General features: G+C 24.3%; 2 protein-coding genes across 7 annotated transcripts in view; one reads left to right on the top strand and one right to left on the bottom strand.

Annotated features, from left to right (window-relative positions):
- Positions 1-707: 707 nt before the first annotated feature.
- LOC129605667 (uncharacterized) lies at positions 708-2,005 on the top strand. The gene is made up of 4 exons (XM_055515559.1): positions 708-833; positions 894-1,016; positions 1,123-1,254; positions 1,919-2,005. Exons 1-4 carry the CDS (start codon positions 708-710, stop codon positions 2,003-2,005), a joined length of 468 nt encoding a protein of 155 aa, XP_055371534.1.
- A 3,991-nt stretch (positions 2,006-5,996) lies between these two features.
- LOC129605207 (tetraspanin-9) overlaps positions 5,997-15,866 on the bottom strand; it is a 115,601-nt gene continuing 105,731 nt past the window's right edge. For all 6 annotated transcript variants that reach the window (XM_055514818.1, XM_055514815.1, XM_055514819.1 and 3 more), the window contains 4 exons: positions 7,641-7,832; positions 6,747-6,941; positions 6,434-6,594; positions 5,997-6,356 (listed from right to left, as the gene is read on the bottom strand). In XM_055514818.1, the coding sequence (XP_055370793.1) occupies positions 6,119-6,356; positions 6,434-6,594; positions 6,747-6,941; positions 7,641-7,832 (786 nt within the window). In that variant the 3' untranslated portion in view covers positions 5,997-6,118. The remainder of the gene's footprint in view (positions 6,357-6,433; positions 6,595-6,746; positions 6,942-7,640; positions 7,833-15,866) is intronic.

The following is a 15,866-nucleotide window of genomic DNA, read 5'->3' as shown; positions in this document are numbered from 1 at the left end:
AAGAAGGAGGAGTTCAAAGGGAGCTTGGCACTCGCAGCGGCCGGGCTGCCGGTATTTCTGTTAGACGATGCTAAAAAATGTTGTAGGAAAAGAGAACTGGAAATGAAGTTGTAAAAGTAATTTCTTATTTAAGGGGCAGATTAAGAGTTCTTCTTGGATTTTCGTAAGCATCATACCCATATTTTCACATACACGGCTATAGATAATTTAAGTTAAGGTGTGATACAAATTGAACGTCAGCGTTATATCTCTCTATATAATCTCTATATGAAGCTCTGATTTGAGCAATCATTTCTGAATTCAATTCACAATCCCTATTGTTCTTCCGATCAAATTCATTTCGTTTTCATATTTCTGTTGAATTATGAAGTTTTAAGCTAAATTTTTACCACCAAATTTTAATCACTTTTTATTTTTCCTCTTTTTTTTCCGTAAAAACCATTTCGTAATCTTTATTTTGTCTTCAGATTGAATTTTTGTTCCAGATGGTTGTGAACTTGTGAAGTGCAATTTATATATATACGGAATATAAAATCAAAACCTAAAAAATAAAGAAAGAAAATTAAAAAAAAAAAACTTTTTTTTTAATATTTTTGGAATAACTTTATGGTTGATTTAAAATTTTTTTTAAAACTGATCGAATAAATTAATTTTATCTAAATTTATAACATAAAAAGCCTTAAATTTAATTTAGTGAAAGCAAAACTATGAAATTATTAATATTCACTTTTTATTTGGTGATTCTGAATTTTGGCGGTATTATTGGTTTCCCATTAGGTGGTGATACTGCAAATGATATCGTAAATACAGCAAAATCAGCTAAAAATTTTACTGTAAATTAAAAATTTTTTGTTTTGAAAATATATTAATGGTGATTTATTTAAATTATACAGGTAAATCTTTTGGTAGAACCTGAAAAATCAAGAGAAAATGCTAAATTAGAAGATGAAGCTTTTCCATCAAGAATACTTAGTCTTTATGACAATACACAACATAAGGCAACCAGTTTTATTGATGTAAGACTTGAAAGTTTTAGTCATTTCTTTAAAACTTCGATAATTATATAAATTTTATTTTTTTCATAAAAATTTCATTGAATAATAACATAAATTTTGATTTTAGGCTGTTCCGATTGTTGACACAATTACTGAAGAAGAAAAATACGGTAATAAAGGTGATATGTTCGATGGTGTCGCACGCTCAATTGTATATGGTTATGAAGCATTTTCAAATTTTATGAATAAATTAATTGCTGTAAGTTTTACATTTCTTTTAATAATCCTTTTAAGAAATGTTGGTGAGTTCGTTTTTATAGCAAATACGTTTTATATGCCTTTTTTATTAATTGCATGAAAACATTTTAAATACGTCAATATTGACATTATACGTGTTATATGAAAACAGCAAAAAAATTTTAATGCGATACATACCTCTCTCATGCGTAATGTAAAGTTAAAATGTCAAAATTATATATTGAGAAAGTTAATAGATTGTTAAATGATGCTTCAAACCTTTTGACAATATATCAAACACAAATCTACTGCACATAACACTCCTAATACAGAATACATACTTTTAACTAGAACAGTATAAACTGTATAGCTTACCAGTTTTTGATTACCTTTTTTTTGTAAACTTTCCGTTTGATTTAGTTATTTGATTTTAAAGAAATGTGAAATATTCCAAATGCACAATTTCAATCATACTAACTGAGGATTGATTTGAGGTTTGTTTCGCTATGCAGATGGCATAATTATGTATTATTACAGATTCGATTGCAAATAATGTAAACAAACATGCATGACCAACATGTTATGCTATCGTTAGCAATTAAAATTCATTTATTGTTCTAAAAAAAATTGCATAGATGTAACAAAAACAAATTTAATTTAAATAAATTTTTTTTTTCTCTTTTTAGGCTCCAGGATCAGTAATAAAATCATTTTCAAAAAGTTTAAATGAAAAACTCGATCTCATTGGCGGGAAAATAGTTGGACTGGCGTGAAATTTCAAAGAACTGAATTTAACATTTTGTAAATATTTTTCAATAGTTTTGTTAGAGTATGTTTTCTTTTTATTTATTTTAATCATTTTAACTTAAGTAAAAATTTGCTTTTATTTTTTCATAAATTTGTTTTATAGTTTTATTAAGAAAACAAAAACATTTTTTTTTTTTAAATAAAAAAATTGTTAAATTATTTTTTATGATGTAAAATTTTTTACATTCTGTCCTAACACTATTTGGGTGAAAGAAGAATTAAAATGACATTTAATATTCACAATAGGTATGGGATAATTAATAATTGCAAATGAAATTTCAATTCAGTATAGCTCTAGTATTCAAATGTGTAGAATTGCTAATTTTTAAATGGAAATTGATATAAAAATTTTTTTGTCTCTTTAAGTTACACATTACAAGTATTTTTATTAAAAAGAATAAGATTTTAATTTTGGATTTAAATTTGGATAATTAAAAACCAAAATGTTGATGCAATTGTGGCATTTGTATAAAAGAAATTAGTAAGTTATTTTTGGTTTCATTTAAAAAGTTAAAAAAATCATTAATTTTAGGGCATTTAAAAATTTAATAAATAAAATTCAGAGTTTAATCAAGTGCAATTTGTTGTAAATTCAAATTTTTAAAATACATATTCAAAATATTGTTAAAGTAAAGTTTGGAAATATAGAGTAAGGTTTGTTTTTATGGAGGTTATTTTTATGTGATTTTGAAGTTATCTAATTTATATTTTATCCGAAAATTTTTTGGACAACCGTACATATAGGCGTAAAGAAAGTCTTTAACAATCGTGAAACACTCAAAGCTCACCCAAATGGTTTCATTGACGTGTACACTTTTTAGGAACGCAAAGAACAGCTACATCTATCTCAGTTCTTTACATCCAAATGTCAGTGAAATATATTTAAAGTGAACTTTTGCAATCCTGAATGCTATTATATTACATATTGAATTTCTCATTGAAAGATATGAATTGGAATTGTTTTGAAACTGACTATCTTAAATTATACCGATTTAAAGTTCCAGTAATATGCAGTACATTTTTATTTCTGTTCAATAATATAAAATGAATTAAGAACAATTATTCTGCTTTTAAGTTAATTATAACACATTGTTTTAAGTTTTATGCGATTTTAGAGAATTAAGGAACGTATTCTTATACTTTTTCAAAGCACATAGTCTTTTTGAATTCCAATTATATGCGCTTTTCTGTAGAATGTATTCATCGTACAAAATGAGGCCGTATTCGTTTAGGCTTGCTCGATGACTCGATCCGTTTAATATTGTGCTTATTGTAGGGACATAGGAAGTTATGATTTTTTTCTTTAAATAAAACACAGTAAAAATTATTTTCGATTTTCGTTTAGTTTTTTTTTTTTGTTTTCTTTTTTTAAAGAGTTCTTGATATTTTTAAAATTCTTATAAATTAAAATTTATTTTTATTATAATATTATTATATAATAATAGTTGATAATAATCATAATAATAATTTATTATAATAATAATTAAATATTTTATATTTTGTTGGATTTGCTTTTTTTTTACATCACATTATTAATATTTTATTTATTTATTTATTTTTTTCTTTTAATAAAAATCTATATGTATAATATTTTAAAATTGGGCTACACATTTGAGAAAAATAAAATAAAAATTATTAATTATAATAAAGGCTATTCGAGATTATAAAATTAAAAACAAACAAAAAAAAATTTGTGATTAATTAAAAAAATATCATTTTTTGTTTTGCTATATTTTTCAAAAATTCAAAAATAAATGTTTTTAAAGAATTTAATAAAATTATTAGGCAGTTTTGTATTTTATAATAGCAATTTTATTGCCTTATTATCTTTAATTTATCTAAAATTGAAATTGCGCTTAATTTAATGCATTAAAACATAAAAATAAATTTAAAAAATATAATATTAATATAAAAATTTTAATTATATTTCTTTGTCTATTTTGAAAATTAACTCATGATTGTAATATATTAACTGTTATACAAATATATAAAATAAAAAAAAGTTTCGATTAATTTTCAATATTAAATAAATTTTATGCAATTTTAATTTGAAATCTAAGAGAAAGATATAATAATCTGTAACAAATGATCTTCCTGAATATCCTAAAGGGAATGTTCTTGAATAATCACTTATACTACAATTATTATTATTATAGGCAGTGATAATAAAATTTTTGTGTTATAAAAATTAAGAAGTTATGCCAAATTTGTAAGATTTTCTTTAGAAAATTTAATTAATTTATTTTAGAATATTTGTTTAGTTATTTTCAATATATGATCTTTGGCAGTATTTTATGTATATATAAGACTAAAAAACTTCAACTATAACCAATATGTAAATAAAAATTCAGGAAAAAATTAATTAAAATAAAATTAATATTCATTTTTGTTAGCAAGTTCTTTTAAATAATAAATTTATAATTAGGCCATCTAATAAATAGCTTCATTAAATCTAATTCTAAATTTAAAATTAGGCCGTGATCTACTTTCAGAAATTTATTAAATTCAATTTGATTGTAAAATATTAAATGAAAATTAAGTAATAAAATTTCTAATAAAATTTATAAAATTAATCGAAACATTTACATAAAAATTTTTAATAATTCATATTTTCTTTTCATATATGCATATATACAACATTTTCTGAAGTTCTTTGTTATACTTTGTTTCTACCTTAATAGTCTTTTGAATAATTTTTATAATTTTATTCATTTAATGAAAATACTTTTTCTGAATTTCTTTTCTTTTATATCTTAATATTAATAATAAAAACTTATATAATATATGTATATATAAATTTTTTAAATAATGACAATAAAATTAAAAATAATAATATTTTTTTTTAATAATATTTAATATCTTTAAATTATCTAAAGCTTATTGAATTTTTTAAAAATTTATTAATAATTTTTTAATATAATTTTTTACTTAATTTTCTTATCTTCTTTTATTTTTTAATAATTATAAATTAAATATAATTTTTTTTCTAATTATTTTTCAATTAAATTAATATTAATATTTTAAAAAATTACATTTTATTTAATAATTATTTATTTTTTCTTTAAATTTATTTTATTACATTAATAAGTTAAAAATCAAAATAATAAATTTAATATTAATTTAATTTTTTAATATTCTCTTTTTGGCACATTCCATTATATTGTGTACTCTTTCTACTATACTCTTCCATCTATACACAGATATTTTCTTTTAATGCATAAATATAGTTTCTTAAAAATTAATGAAAAATAGCAAAAAAACAAAAATATTTATATTATAATTTAATTTTTGTATTCTTAATTAAAATAATTATTATTTAAAAAAAAAAGCGATTATATCTTAATATTATAATTCAATTAATTATATATATTATAGTAGAGTAAACAATTGAAATGAGAAATAATTAAAAAAAAAAATAAAAATTTTCATTTTTGTTGACAAAAAAATGATTATAGCGCCATTCAAAATTCTACGAAGTTTTATGAAATTAAAATAGACAACAAAAAAGAGTGTTACCGAGAGAGAGAGAGAGAAAAATTAATTTAATCGATTTGAATTCGATTTTAATTCATTTTGGTGATTTTTTTTGGAAATGCCGGAAATATTGTGACTATTATTTTTTATTTCTTGGATATTGTACATTTTTTGCATAACGCGACGTCTAATTATTCATAATAATCGGAATTAAATATTTAATTATTTAACGCAAAAATTGTTAAAATTTTAATATGGAAATATCAAGTTCTACTATAGAATTAAAAATTTATTTGTAAACACTTTCAGCTATTCTCACTAATTTTTAAAATACATAGCCTTTAACTAGTTAGATATTTTTTGTGAATTGAGATTTTTATCATAGTTAATTAAAAATAGAAATTCATTACATTTGAAAATAAATTTTTTTTCCTGTATTTTTTATTTTAAAGTATTTTTTGGTTTGGTTTTTTGTGTTTTTACAAAATGAGAAAAAAAAAGGAGATTCTAAATAGATTTTTTTGTTTTTATGAAATAATAAAATATTATTTTTGTTTTTTGTTTTTTTAAATACATTTAAATATTTAAAAATGTGTACTCGTATGTTAATCATCCCAACTGCTCGTTCTTGTCGGATCAATTGATGGTGAATATGATTTATATGTTTGTGATTCTCTTTTATGTTTCACCGTACAAAATAATAGCATTGATGTTATTAAACCAAATAATTGTAAAAATGCTATCACTAAACCAATACTTCCGATAACATGTAAACGTTGAGCGAACCATATTTGTAATGAATGAGCACAACCTTTATCGAACCATAGCGATGGATTTTCGGATCTAAAATTGCAAAAAAAAATCAAATTTTAATAGAAAATTTTATTAAGTTACCGCAAATAAACTCTAATAGTACTTACTTTCCACATTCTACCGATCCTTTTCCATCACCTGAACCTTCAACAAGTAGTGCTCTTTGTTGATAAATTTTTTTACAACATGAATCTGGTACCCATCTTTTACCACTCCAAGCAGCAATATCATACCAATCTTCATATGAAGTTACACCGCAACATTCCATCTAAAATTGTAAATCGAAAGAAAAAGAAAAAAAAATCCAAAAAACATTATTTTTAAAGTTTCAAAAAAAAAAAAAAATATTCTAACGGAAACAACAGCCGAAAACACTACTTCTTATCCCTTTCAAAAGCAACAAACAACGACAACACTTACAGATTGTTGAACATTATCCCAAATTGCTGCCACTGATGGCGCTGCTAATCCACCACGATCTGTTGCATTATAATGTTTTTCAATACCGAATCTCAATTCATTTGCTAATGTTCGACCAAGTCCACCTCTAAATAAGAAGGCTATTGATCCAATCAAAAATTCACTTAAGAATAATAAAACGATCAAGATGAAATACTGAAAAGAGAAAAAGCAGACGTTATTTTTAATGTTTCAAAAAAAAAGTTTTTAAAATAAAGAAAAAGTCATTTTTTTTTATTAAAAATTTTAACTTTCATGGTTCAAATATAAAGTAAGTGATCTAATGAACAATACGAGATTTTGCTCATAAAAGTAGAAATTTATTTCAGCACATTTTTATTTTCGTAAATTATTTTTAGGAAAATATTAAATTTCCGATAAAAAGATTTATGCTTTGCATAAATTCAGGCTAAAATAAAGCGAAATTAAGTTTTTGTAAGTCGAAAATGTGTTAATTCGCTTAATATTACCCTTTGCATATGTATTATTACTGACTTTATTTCGCACACAACTCAAGGTTATTAAAAAAAGCCTATTATTAGGCATCTACCCAAAACAAACTACCTAAATTTTCATTTAGGTAGACGGCCATAGATTTCTTATAATTTATTTCATTTATAATTCATAAATAATATATTTCTTGGGAATGAACTTAAAATCGATAGTAATATTGTTTTCATTGGATTTTCTCTTTCTCAGGAAATTTGTATTCATTGCATTTCAGTGTTTCTTTAATTTCATTGTACAATTATTATTGACTATTGAAAACTATTTTTCTTCTTATACATACATAAATATCATTTTTTTATACGTGCACGTAGGTATACCTTTCCACTATTATTGTATAATATTTACCGTTATTAATAGGCATCGTGATTGGAACCATGCTCCGCAACAACCAAAGAATGATACTACAAAACTTAATACACCAATACCAATAAATAATGAATCAGCACTTAAACCATCATGATCTGGTAAAAGTGTAGCATAACCACGATATGCTAATCGTAACCAAACACCAGCGCCAAGAAATGCACAACCGCATGTCTGCAAATACGAAAAAAAAAAAATATAAAAAAAATATTAAAATAAAATTTCATATCAATAGAAGTTGAAAGAAAAAAAGTCAATGTATGAATGACATTTGTAAATATTTAAAAAAAAAGCAGTTTTGAACGAAAGGCTTATAAAGAGCACAATTCCTTAAAAATAAATATTAGAACAATTTGGATTCAAACTCTGAACTTCAGTTCTAAAACTTTGTTGTCATGTAGAAAAATTCGAATTTTGAAGATAATAAAATGTTTCAGTTCAGACATTTCAATCAATATTTAGTTGTCAAATAGATGTCATAAATAGATTCTGTAAAGATTTATCAATATCTGGGATTTAATTTTGTGAAGGCAGTCTTAAGTTCAGTTTTAAGTCTTGATATCTTATTTTAAAATGTTTATCAATGGAGCTTATTCTGAGTAGCAAGTCAGTATTATGATAGTGACATTTATTATCAGAGTTTCAAAAGCTTTATTATATACAAGAATCATTTGCATAAATTGGTTTGTGTTTACAATAATCAAAATATTTACGAATCATTTAGTGACTCGATACCCAGAATAAACCACAATATTTCAGTTGTAATGCAGAATTAACTTATAGGTTTAAACCAAATGTAACATCAATATTTTGATTTCTTCGATATTCATAAGCTTTCTTATGTATTTTTTTCATTAACATCCATCTCAAGCCTTATGAACAAAATGCCCGCCAAAAATTATGACAGCCATTCTGATATTGAATCGAATAGAAAGTTTTCCCTATTTTTTTTTGTCTAGTTCCAAGAATGCACTTAAAAAACTATACAAACGCTTATGACATGATTAATAGTTGATTGATGATTTCTTTTCATGTTCATTCACTTTTAGTTTTTCTTATTTTTCTTTCATTTTTTTTTTCATTTCTCTTGAATTATGAAAACATATAGAAAATAGATCAACAATAGAAAATGTTCGTCTTTTGTATGATTATTTTTTCTATATAAAAAGATTATGATTTTTTAAGCGATTTTATTATTTGACAAATACGTTTTTGACATAATGAAGATCACAATAACAAAGAGAGTCACAACAATAATAATAAGAGATATAAGAAAAAAATGTTATTTAATTGTGAGATTTATTGTTTTCAAATGAATCAGAATCGAGTCGAGTTTATGTTGGAGAAGACAAGGACAAAAGCATATTTTTTTTTCTTTTGCTCTTTTGTATTATTGCAATATTTTACATAATTAAATAGTGAAATTTTATGATTATGACATTTGAATAGTTGTACAAATATAATTTTTATGGTAGTTTATTGTGATTTTCACCCTTGTTAAATAATATATGTACACACTTACACTTTTATTTCATTTGCATGCACAAGAAAAGGTATTAGAGCATTAAAGAGTGAAGTATATTAAGTATACTTAAATGGATGTACTTATGTTATGTGCCCATTGTGTTTGTACGAATTGTAGGATTTGGGAAAAAACATATTTAATTAGCCAATTTAAGTGTGTTTTAAATAAAAACTGAATACCATTGAGATCGAACATATGTACGAACATACATAACGGAAAATAAAGATGTCGCCGTAAAATTAGGATCAGTGTGAGCAAATTATGTGAATTTCAATTTAAATGTTAAAAAAAAAAAACACTAGAAAATCAGTGATTTCCTAATTTCGAGTGTAAATTAAGTTCAAAATTAATTTTTAAAATTCAATTGTACATTTCAACTTTTCATAACTTTATCCGTAACCTAGGTACGAACTCAGTAGGGTATATAGGTCACATTTTGCAAGACAATACATAAAACTAAATGAAGAATTGGAAGTTTTAATAAAACAAAGAGCTATCGAGTTCTTTTAAAAATTTCCTAGAACTTTCTTAAACATTTCTTTTAAAATTGTTCAACCTAAAATTTTAGGTACCTGTACATAAATTTTAAATTTATAAATTATTTAAAATTATATTCATTTTGCGTTTAAACTTAATTACTTAATTAAGACGTGTACTTATTTGACAACTATACAATATTATGTTGTAAACAAATGTTGTTTGTATGCAGCATTTGTGGGATTTCTTTAAAAGATTTACAATTTTCTTTAATTCTTATTCTATAATTTGTTTTTGCATGCACATTGCTCACATTATAAGCATTATTTTCAAGATCAGACCATGACAAGTCTGAGACAATTTTTAAATTCCCACCATACCACACATCCATATAGTACGAGTATATAATACAACTCTATATACATAATAAATAATATTAAATGTTGATGATTAAAACTAAGTAACATAAACTATGTATGCACAATACTATTGCAATTAGAAATGATAATTGCTTTAATATAGATGAGTGCTCACAATACTTGCACATCATAATTATACGATGGTGCGTCTTTAAATTCTCACTATATATATTTCTTACATAACAAAATAAACTTAACAATGCCAGTAATTTTTTTGCAATATCATATAAAAGAAAGAATAAATTTATACAATGCTATTTCCTAATACGTAATATTATAGAATTTTGCAATGTTGAGTATATATTGCTATGTTGTAAATAGTTTTATACAATATGCATAATGATTTACATACATATTTCTGATTAATGTCACAAAAGTCTTAATAAAATATCGAATTACTTTAAAAATAATGAAATCGAGCTCACAGTTCCTATTACATATTATTGTTATTTTTTTTCTATTTAATATTTTAATAGTTTTATATTTTTTCTCAGACTCAAACCAAAAAAACAAACATAATCTTAACTCTTGTATTGTGGGTAGATATGTAAATATAGTAGATAGATATCTAATAGTGTGTAGGGTTTAAGTGATTATAAGAGATTTTAAGATTTTTTTTGTTATACTCGTACAATAGTAAACTTATAAATTCCCATGTCGTTGTCATTACATTTTTATTTCACTTTTATTTAACTCTATTGTATTATTAACAAAAAATATTATTGACAATGAATATGTGTACACAATTGAGATGAAAAGAGATGAATAGAAAAAAAACAAAAGTAATTTATACTTTATACATTTTAACTATTATTATTACTGTTATTGTTATAGTTGTTGTTGTTGTTCACTTTTCTATATTATCTTTTATCTTATATTCTGATTTTATTTATGATTGGCTATATGGTAAAATAGAAATTGTTTTCAATATTTGTATAACAGTTATCCATGTTAAAAATCTATACAATCAAAACTTTTTGGAAATATCTAAATTTTTTCATCTATTTTATTTTTTTCTGTTTACTCACTATTTAATTCGGTGAAGTACCGAATTTGTAGATTTTTTTTTTGAGTATTATACAAAAATGTTTAAGTCGTGATGGGAATAAGGAAAGTGATATTTAAATTATAAACAAAAAAAGTGCTTACTTCTAGAGAAATTTAAAAACAAATAAGAAAAAATAAAATAAAATATTTAATAAAAAATAACAAATTGAATTATTTACATTTTATTGGCTAACATAATATGAAGGATGAAAAAAAAAAAAATAAAATAGTAATTTGAGATGAAACTTTAGAACTGTGACGGTAATTTCTATATTATTATCGAATAGTACTTTTGCGAATGTATTCAATAGGGTAAAGCTAATCTACATGTACTTGTAGCGAGTGTAATAATATAAGCGAATTGCATTTAGTTTTCAATTGAAGAAATGTTTAAAACAAAAATATATGTATTCCATCTTGAACAAAAGAGCTGATTAGCTCAAAAGCTAATTTAACTTAATTTGTGTAAAAAGGTTACTTTACCAATAATATACTTTATTATGAGGAAAAAAACCAAAATTTTCGTTTGAATAAATTTGGCAGCGTTCTTATGCTGGTAAAAATAAAAGTGGCGCCCGAACAAGGGTCAATTATTGAGCTATATAATTAATGTAATAATTCAACGTTCCATGAGAAATTTTTCATTCTATTTATCAGCACCTGAATTTTTGTATGTGGACGTGAAATCCCTTGTATATGTATGTCGACGATCTGACATTGACTACACATTTACAAAAGAATATTGAACGTATAATTGGTTATACCACAATCGAAAATGTTGAAAAAGTGGCTTAAAATTCGAATACATTAAATGAAACGTAGTTATCACATGGTCAACAATTAGATAAAATTTTAAATTATGTAAATGGTGGAAATTGATTTATCAGTTCAACTGAAAAATAAAAATAGATTTGCATTTTTTTCTGTTCTATTCTTAAAAATTTAAAAACTAAACACATGAAAAGAATTTACTATTCGGTTTTTTGCAATTTTAAATTCTGTTTCAATTCAAATGATGTTATTCTAAATCGTTTAACATAAACTGCTCAAAGAATCCTTTGATATGTTTCTAATATCATAATTCATAAATAAATTTTACTTTCTTTAGGCTACAACAATGAATTTGGCTTTTAATATGTCATACTTACGAGTATTAAAAAATTTTTAACAAAAAACACAATATTAAACGCTAGTCATTGTAACAAAATAAATACAAAATATCAATCAAAAAACTGAACAAAAAAAGTGAACATGATCTGATTCAAATTTTTAATCTGGATATTTAAAGTCGGACAAAAAAATAAATGGATTTGTCCCAAATATTCATTAGTCGTTATAGAGGGAAAAAAACTATACAAGTTCCTAAAAAAATTAAAATTTACTTCCGACCATGGCTTAGTTTTAGAATATTTCTATTATAGGAAAGTGGAAAAAAAAATTTGAGAAGAAACAACAAAAAAAAAAATGTTTCCTTTTGCATTTCAAAAAAAAAATTGGTTGTCACAATTCAATGGGTTCTTTTTGAAATGACAAAAAATTGTTCGAGTATTTTTAGCAATTTTTTTTTTGTTGAAAATTGTTTTGCTATGTTTTGGTTGTCTCAACAAACTTAAACATAGTATGAAATATATGAGAAAGTTCAAACGTCACTCACTCTCTCTTTCTATACATGTCTATGTTACTCTTGGAATGGAACCATTCTGGAATAACATTGTTGAAAGATTTTGTACTGTCATTTTTGAGTAAATTATTTGCCTAGAAATCGCAACGTTTCCAAACTAAAATCAATCAACGTTCTACTATTAAACTAGCCTTGATGTTAGACCTCGCACTAGGTCGTTAATGTTAAGAAGCCAATGAGTAACTTTCTTTAAAACATTTCTCCTTGGTAAAACTATTCAACTACCTTCACTATGCTCAACGAATCACCGAAAGACGGTGATCGAGGGCTTCTCCGTTTTGCAGAATTTTATCTTACACTAAAAAACCGTTTCCTTTGCACTTGACTAGGGCATTTGCCAAACACCCTATAGCCCTGATAACAACGATAGCAGACGGAACAATGCTGTAGTTTCTTAGTCATTTTTCCTAATCGACAGTGCCCCGTCGGTATATCAGTAATATTGAGATTATTTTGCTTAGGGTCATCAGACTTAAAAATAAAGCTTTGGTTTTGGATGTGGCATGGCTTTTTTTATGATAAATTTCTAATTTTAAGAAAAATGCTACTTTCAAAACCTCAATTTTCTATTTTACTATTATTACCCATTTTTTGAAATCAATTCTTTTCAAATTTATTCATCGAGACAGAGTATAATAGTCAAACACAGTATATATAGTTTTATTATAAAGCAGACAAAAAAGGACATTATTTTCGGTACATTTTTATCTATTCATGTTCTTCAAAAAACAAAACACACATCAACCCACATAATATATAAGTATATTGTGTAATACAATGTATATAAGTACAAAAGCTGTAAAAAACAAAAAACTTAAATAAAAAATACAATAAATAAAATGAAATTTTTATACATTAAAGTTAATGAGGCATAAAAACTGGGTCTCTGATGATGACTTCTCTATTCAGGCGAAAAATTTTCATCACATAACTTATTATTCAACGATATATGTACGTTTGAGTATGTGTGTATGAATATGTAAATCAATTTACTTGTATATATTTTTTTTTCTCTCTCTCTCTTTTTTAATTTTCAATTGAAAATTTATGACAATGATTTCCAGATATCCCAATAATAATTATCCTGGATGATAAGAGAAAAAAATAATTTTCATTTTTACTCCTCATATTTTTAATGAGAATTCAATATTATGATGATATATGTAGAAGGCGAGATATCATAGTTTATAATATGAGAGTAACGTACTACATACAGTGTATGTGTTGGGATATTCTCATTGTTTGATTTTGGTATTGGGCTTTTTCTTGTCATCTCTGTTTGTTTATCACATAATATACAATATTGTATGTCATTGTTTGGGTTCATATAATAACAATAATAATAATGAGAACTGTCATTAAAGTCCTATTTATGTCATTAATCTTAAAATAATTTTTATGCAGAAAATCTTATCAGGACATTACTTTTTTTTTTTCCTCTTATGTAAACTTTTATTCAATTACCTACATAAAAATAAAAAAGTTAAAAACGAAAACGAAACAAAAAAAAAGACAAAATTAAATTCCTTTTCCCTTTTTTGCTGTTTTGTTGTCTCGTTCCCGTTAGAGTTTAATTCGGTGGAGAGTAAAAAAAAACTAAAGTTTCTTGTATTCTATTAAAATTTTTAGGTTACTTTCATGATTGGAATTTGCAATTTAAGTAATTTAAGAAGGAAACGAGAGAATATTTTGGTTATAAATTCTAATGGTATAGACGATGGTAAGCCCTTTGATATTATACCCGCAATTCTAGGAATAGAGCATTTTCGACTGTTAAAGTACATAAAATATTTTTCTAAAAGTCGTATTTTAAGTTCGAGTTGTCCATGTCCGTCCCTCTTTTTATTTTTTGTTAAACGTTCATTTTAGGACGACTGAAGCTAGAAAGTTGGAATTTGTATACTGATCTCATGTCAGTATTGCATATTTCGTAAACCCACTTGAACGAGTGCCATCCGCATAAGGTCTCGGTAAGTGATTTAAAAAAATTTAACAAATATGGCAATGTGTTGTATCGTTGAAAACATCTAGAAAACTTCAATAAATTTTGTCAGGGGATTACTTTTAAAAGCCCTGTGAGAAATGTAAATTTGATAAAGTATTAAAAATAATTTGACTTCATTCTTTAAAATTCAGTTGGACTTTTTTCTTCTCTCAATTTATAAAGGTTTTAGTGCACCAGAACTCACATTTTCACCTTTATTACATTTTATTTGTATAACCATTTTTTTTTTGTTGTTCAATTTTGCAGTTCGTTACTTTAGATCGCGTGTCATTTAAAATTAGGTTTTTAAAATAGCATGATGGTGTTGATTTAAAAAAAAAATTAAAAAAAAAACATTTTTCCAATATAAATTGTCCGAAGAAATTTTATTTTTTTTTTTCGCTCCCTTTGCCATATTTGAAACTAAGGTAATAATATCCAACAGGAATAAAAAATAAAGAAGCTAAAACAATTTCAACACGTAAGGAGCTCCCATCAAAAAAATCACATTTTTAACAACAAGGAGCAAAAAAAAAACAGAAAAAGAAAAATAGAAATTGAAAAAGTTGATTTTTTTTTGGTTACTGCTTTTGTTATTATTATTTACCACCACTGGTAGTTTTTATCACGTCTATACTTAAAGCTTCTTAGTTGGCAGAGTAATATGAGAAGGAAAAAAATGTATGCAATATTTTTTGGTATTTACTTTATTGTGCTTTTTTTTAAGGAATGGTTTTCATGTTATTTTTGTATCACTGCTAAGTCCTTTTCACGAAAAATTCTTTTATTTTTCAAAGCTGTATTGAAATTAATATGCAAGGTTTATAATTGTAAAACTTCATTTGATATGGAAAGGAATTGCACATGGTCTAAACTTAAGTTCGAAATATTGGGTCTTATTATTATTAGTAATGGGTAATAATAAGGTTTACAAAATTTCAATAAGTTGTTGACGGGGCGAAAATTTTTTTTGCAAAAAACTAAATGATAATGGATAAGCTCCATTTGACAGAACTTGATTAACTTCTACTGCAGTCGTCCATTTTGTTATATCAGGATTTTTTTTTGTTGTGTT

Source organism: Condylostylus longicornis, unplaced genomic scaffold (genome assembly GCF_029603195.1).
Source record: "Condylostylus longicornis isolate FDR11 unplaced genomic scaffold, ASM2960319v2 ptg000013l, whole genome shotgun sequence".
NCBI classification, from domain to species: Eukaryota; Metazoa; Arthropoda; class Insecta; order Diptera; family Dolichopodidae; genus Condylostylus; species Condylostylus longicornis.
This window is presented reverse-complemented; position numbering and strand designations above follow the sequence as displayed.

Coding starts and splice junctions, on each gene's coding strand:
- LOC129605667 (XM_055515559.1), top strand. CDS start 708: ATGAAATTATTAATATTCACTTTTTATTTGGTGATTCTGAATTTTGGC. Junction 1,017..1,122: donor AGGCAACCAGTTTTATTGAT/GTAAGACTTGAA, acceptor TTTTGATTTTAG/GCTGTTCCGATTGTTGACAC. Junction 1,255..1,918: donor TTATGAATAAATTAATTGCT/GTAAGTTTTACA, acceptor TTCTCTTTTTAG/GCTCCAGGATCAGTAATAAA.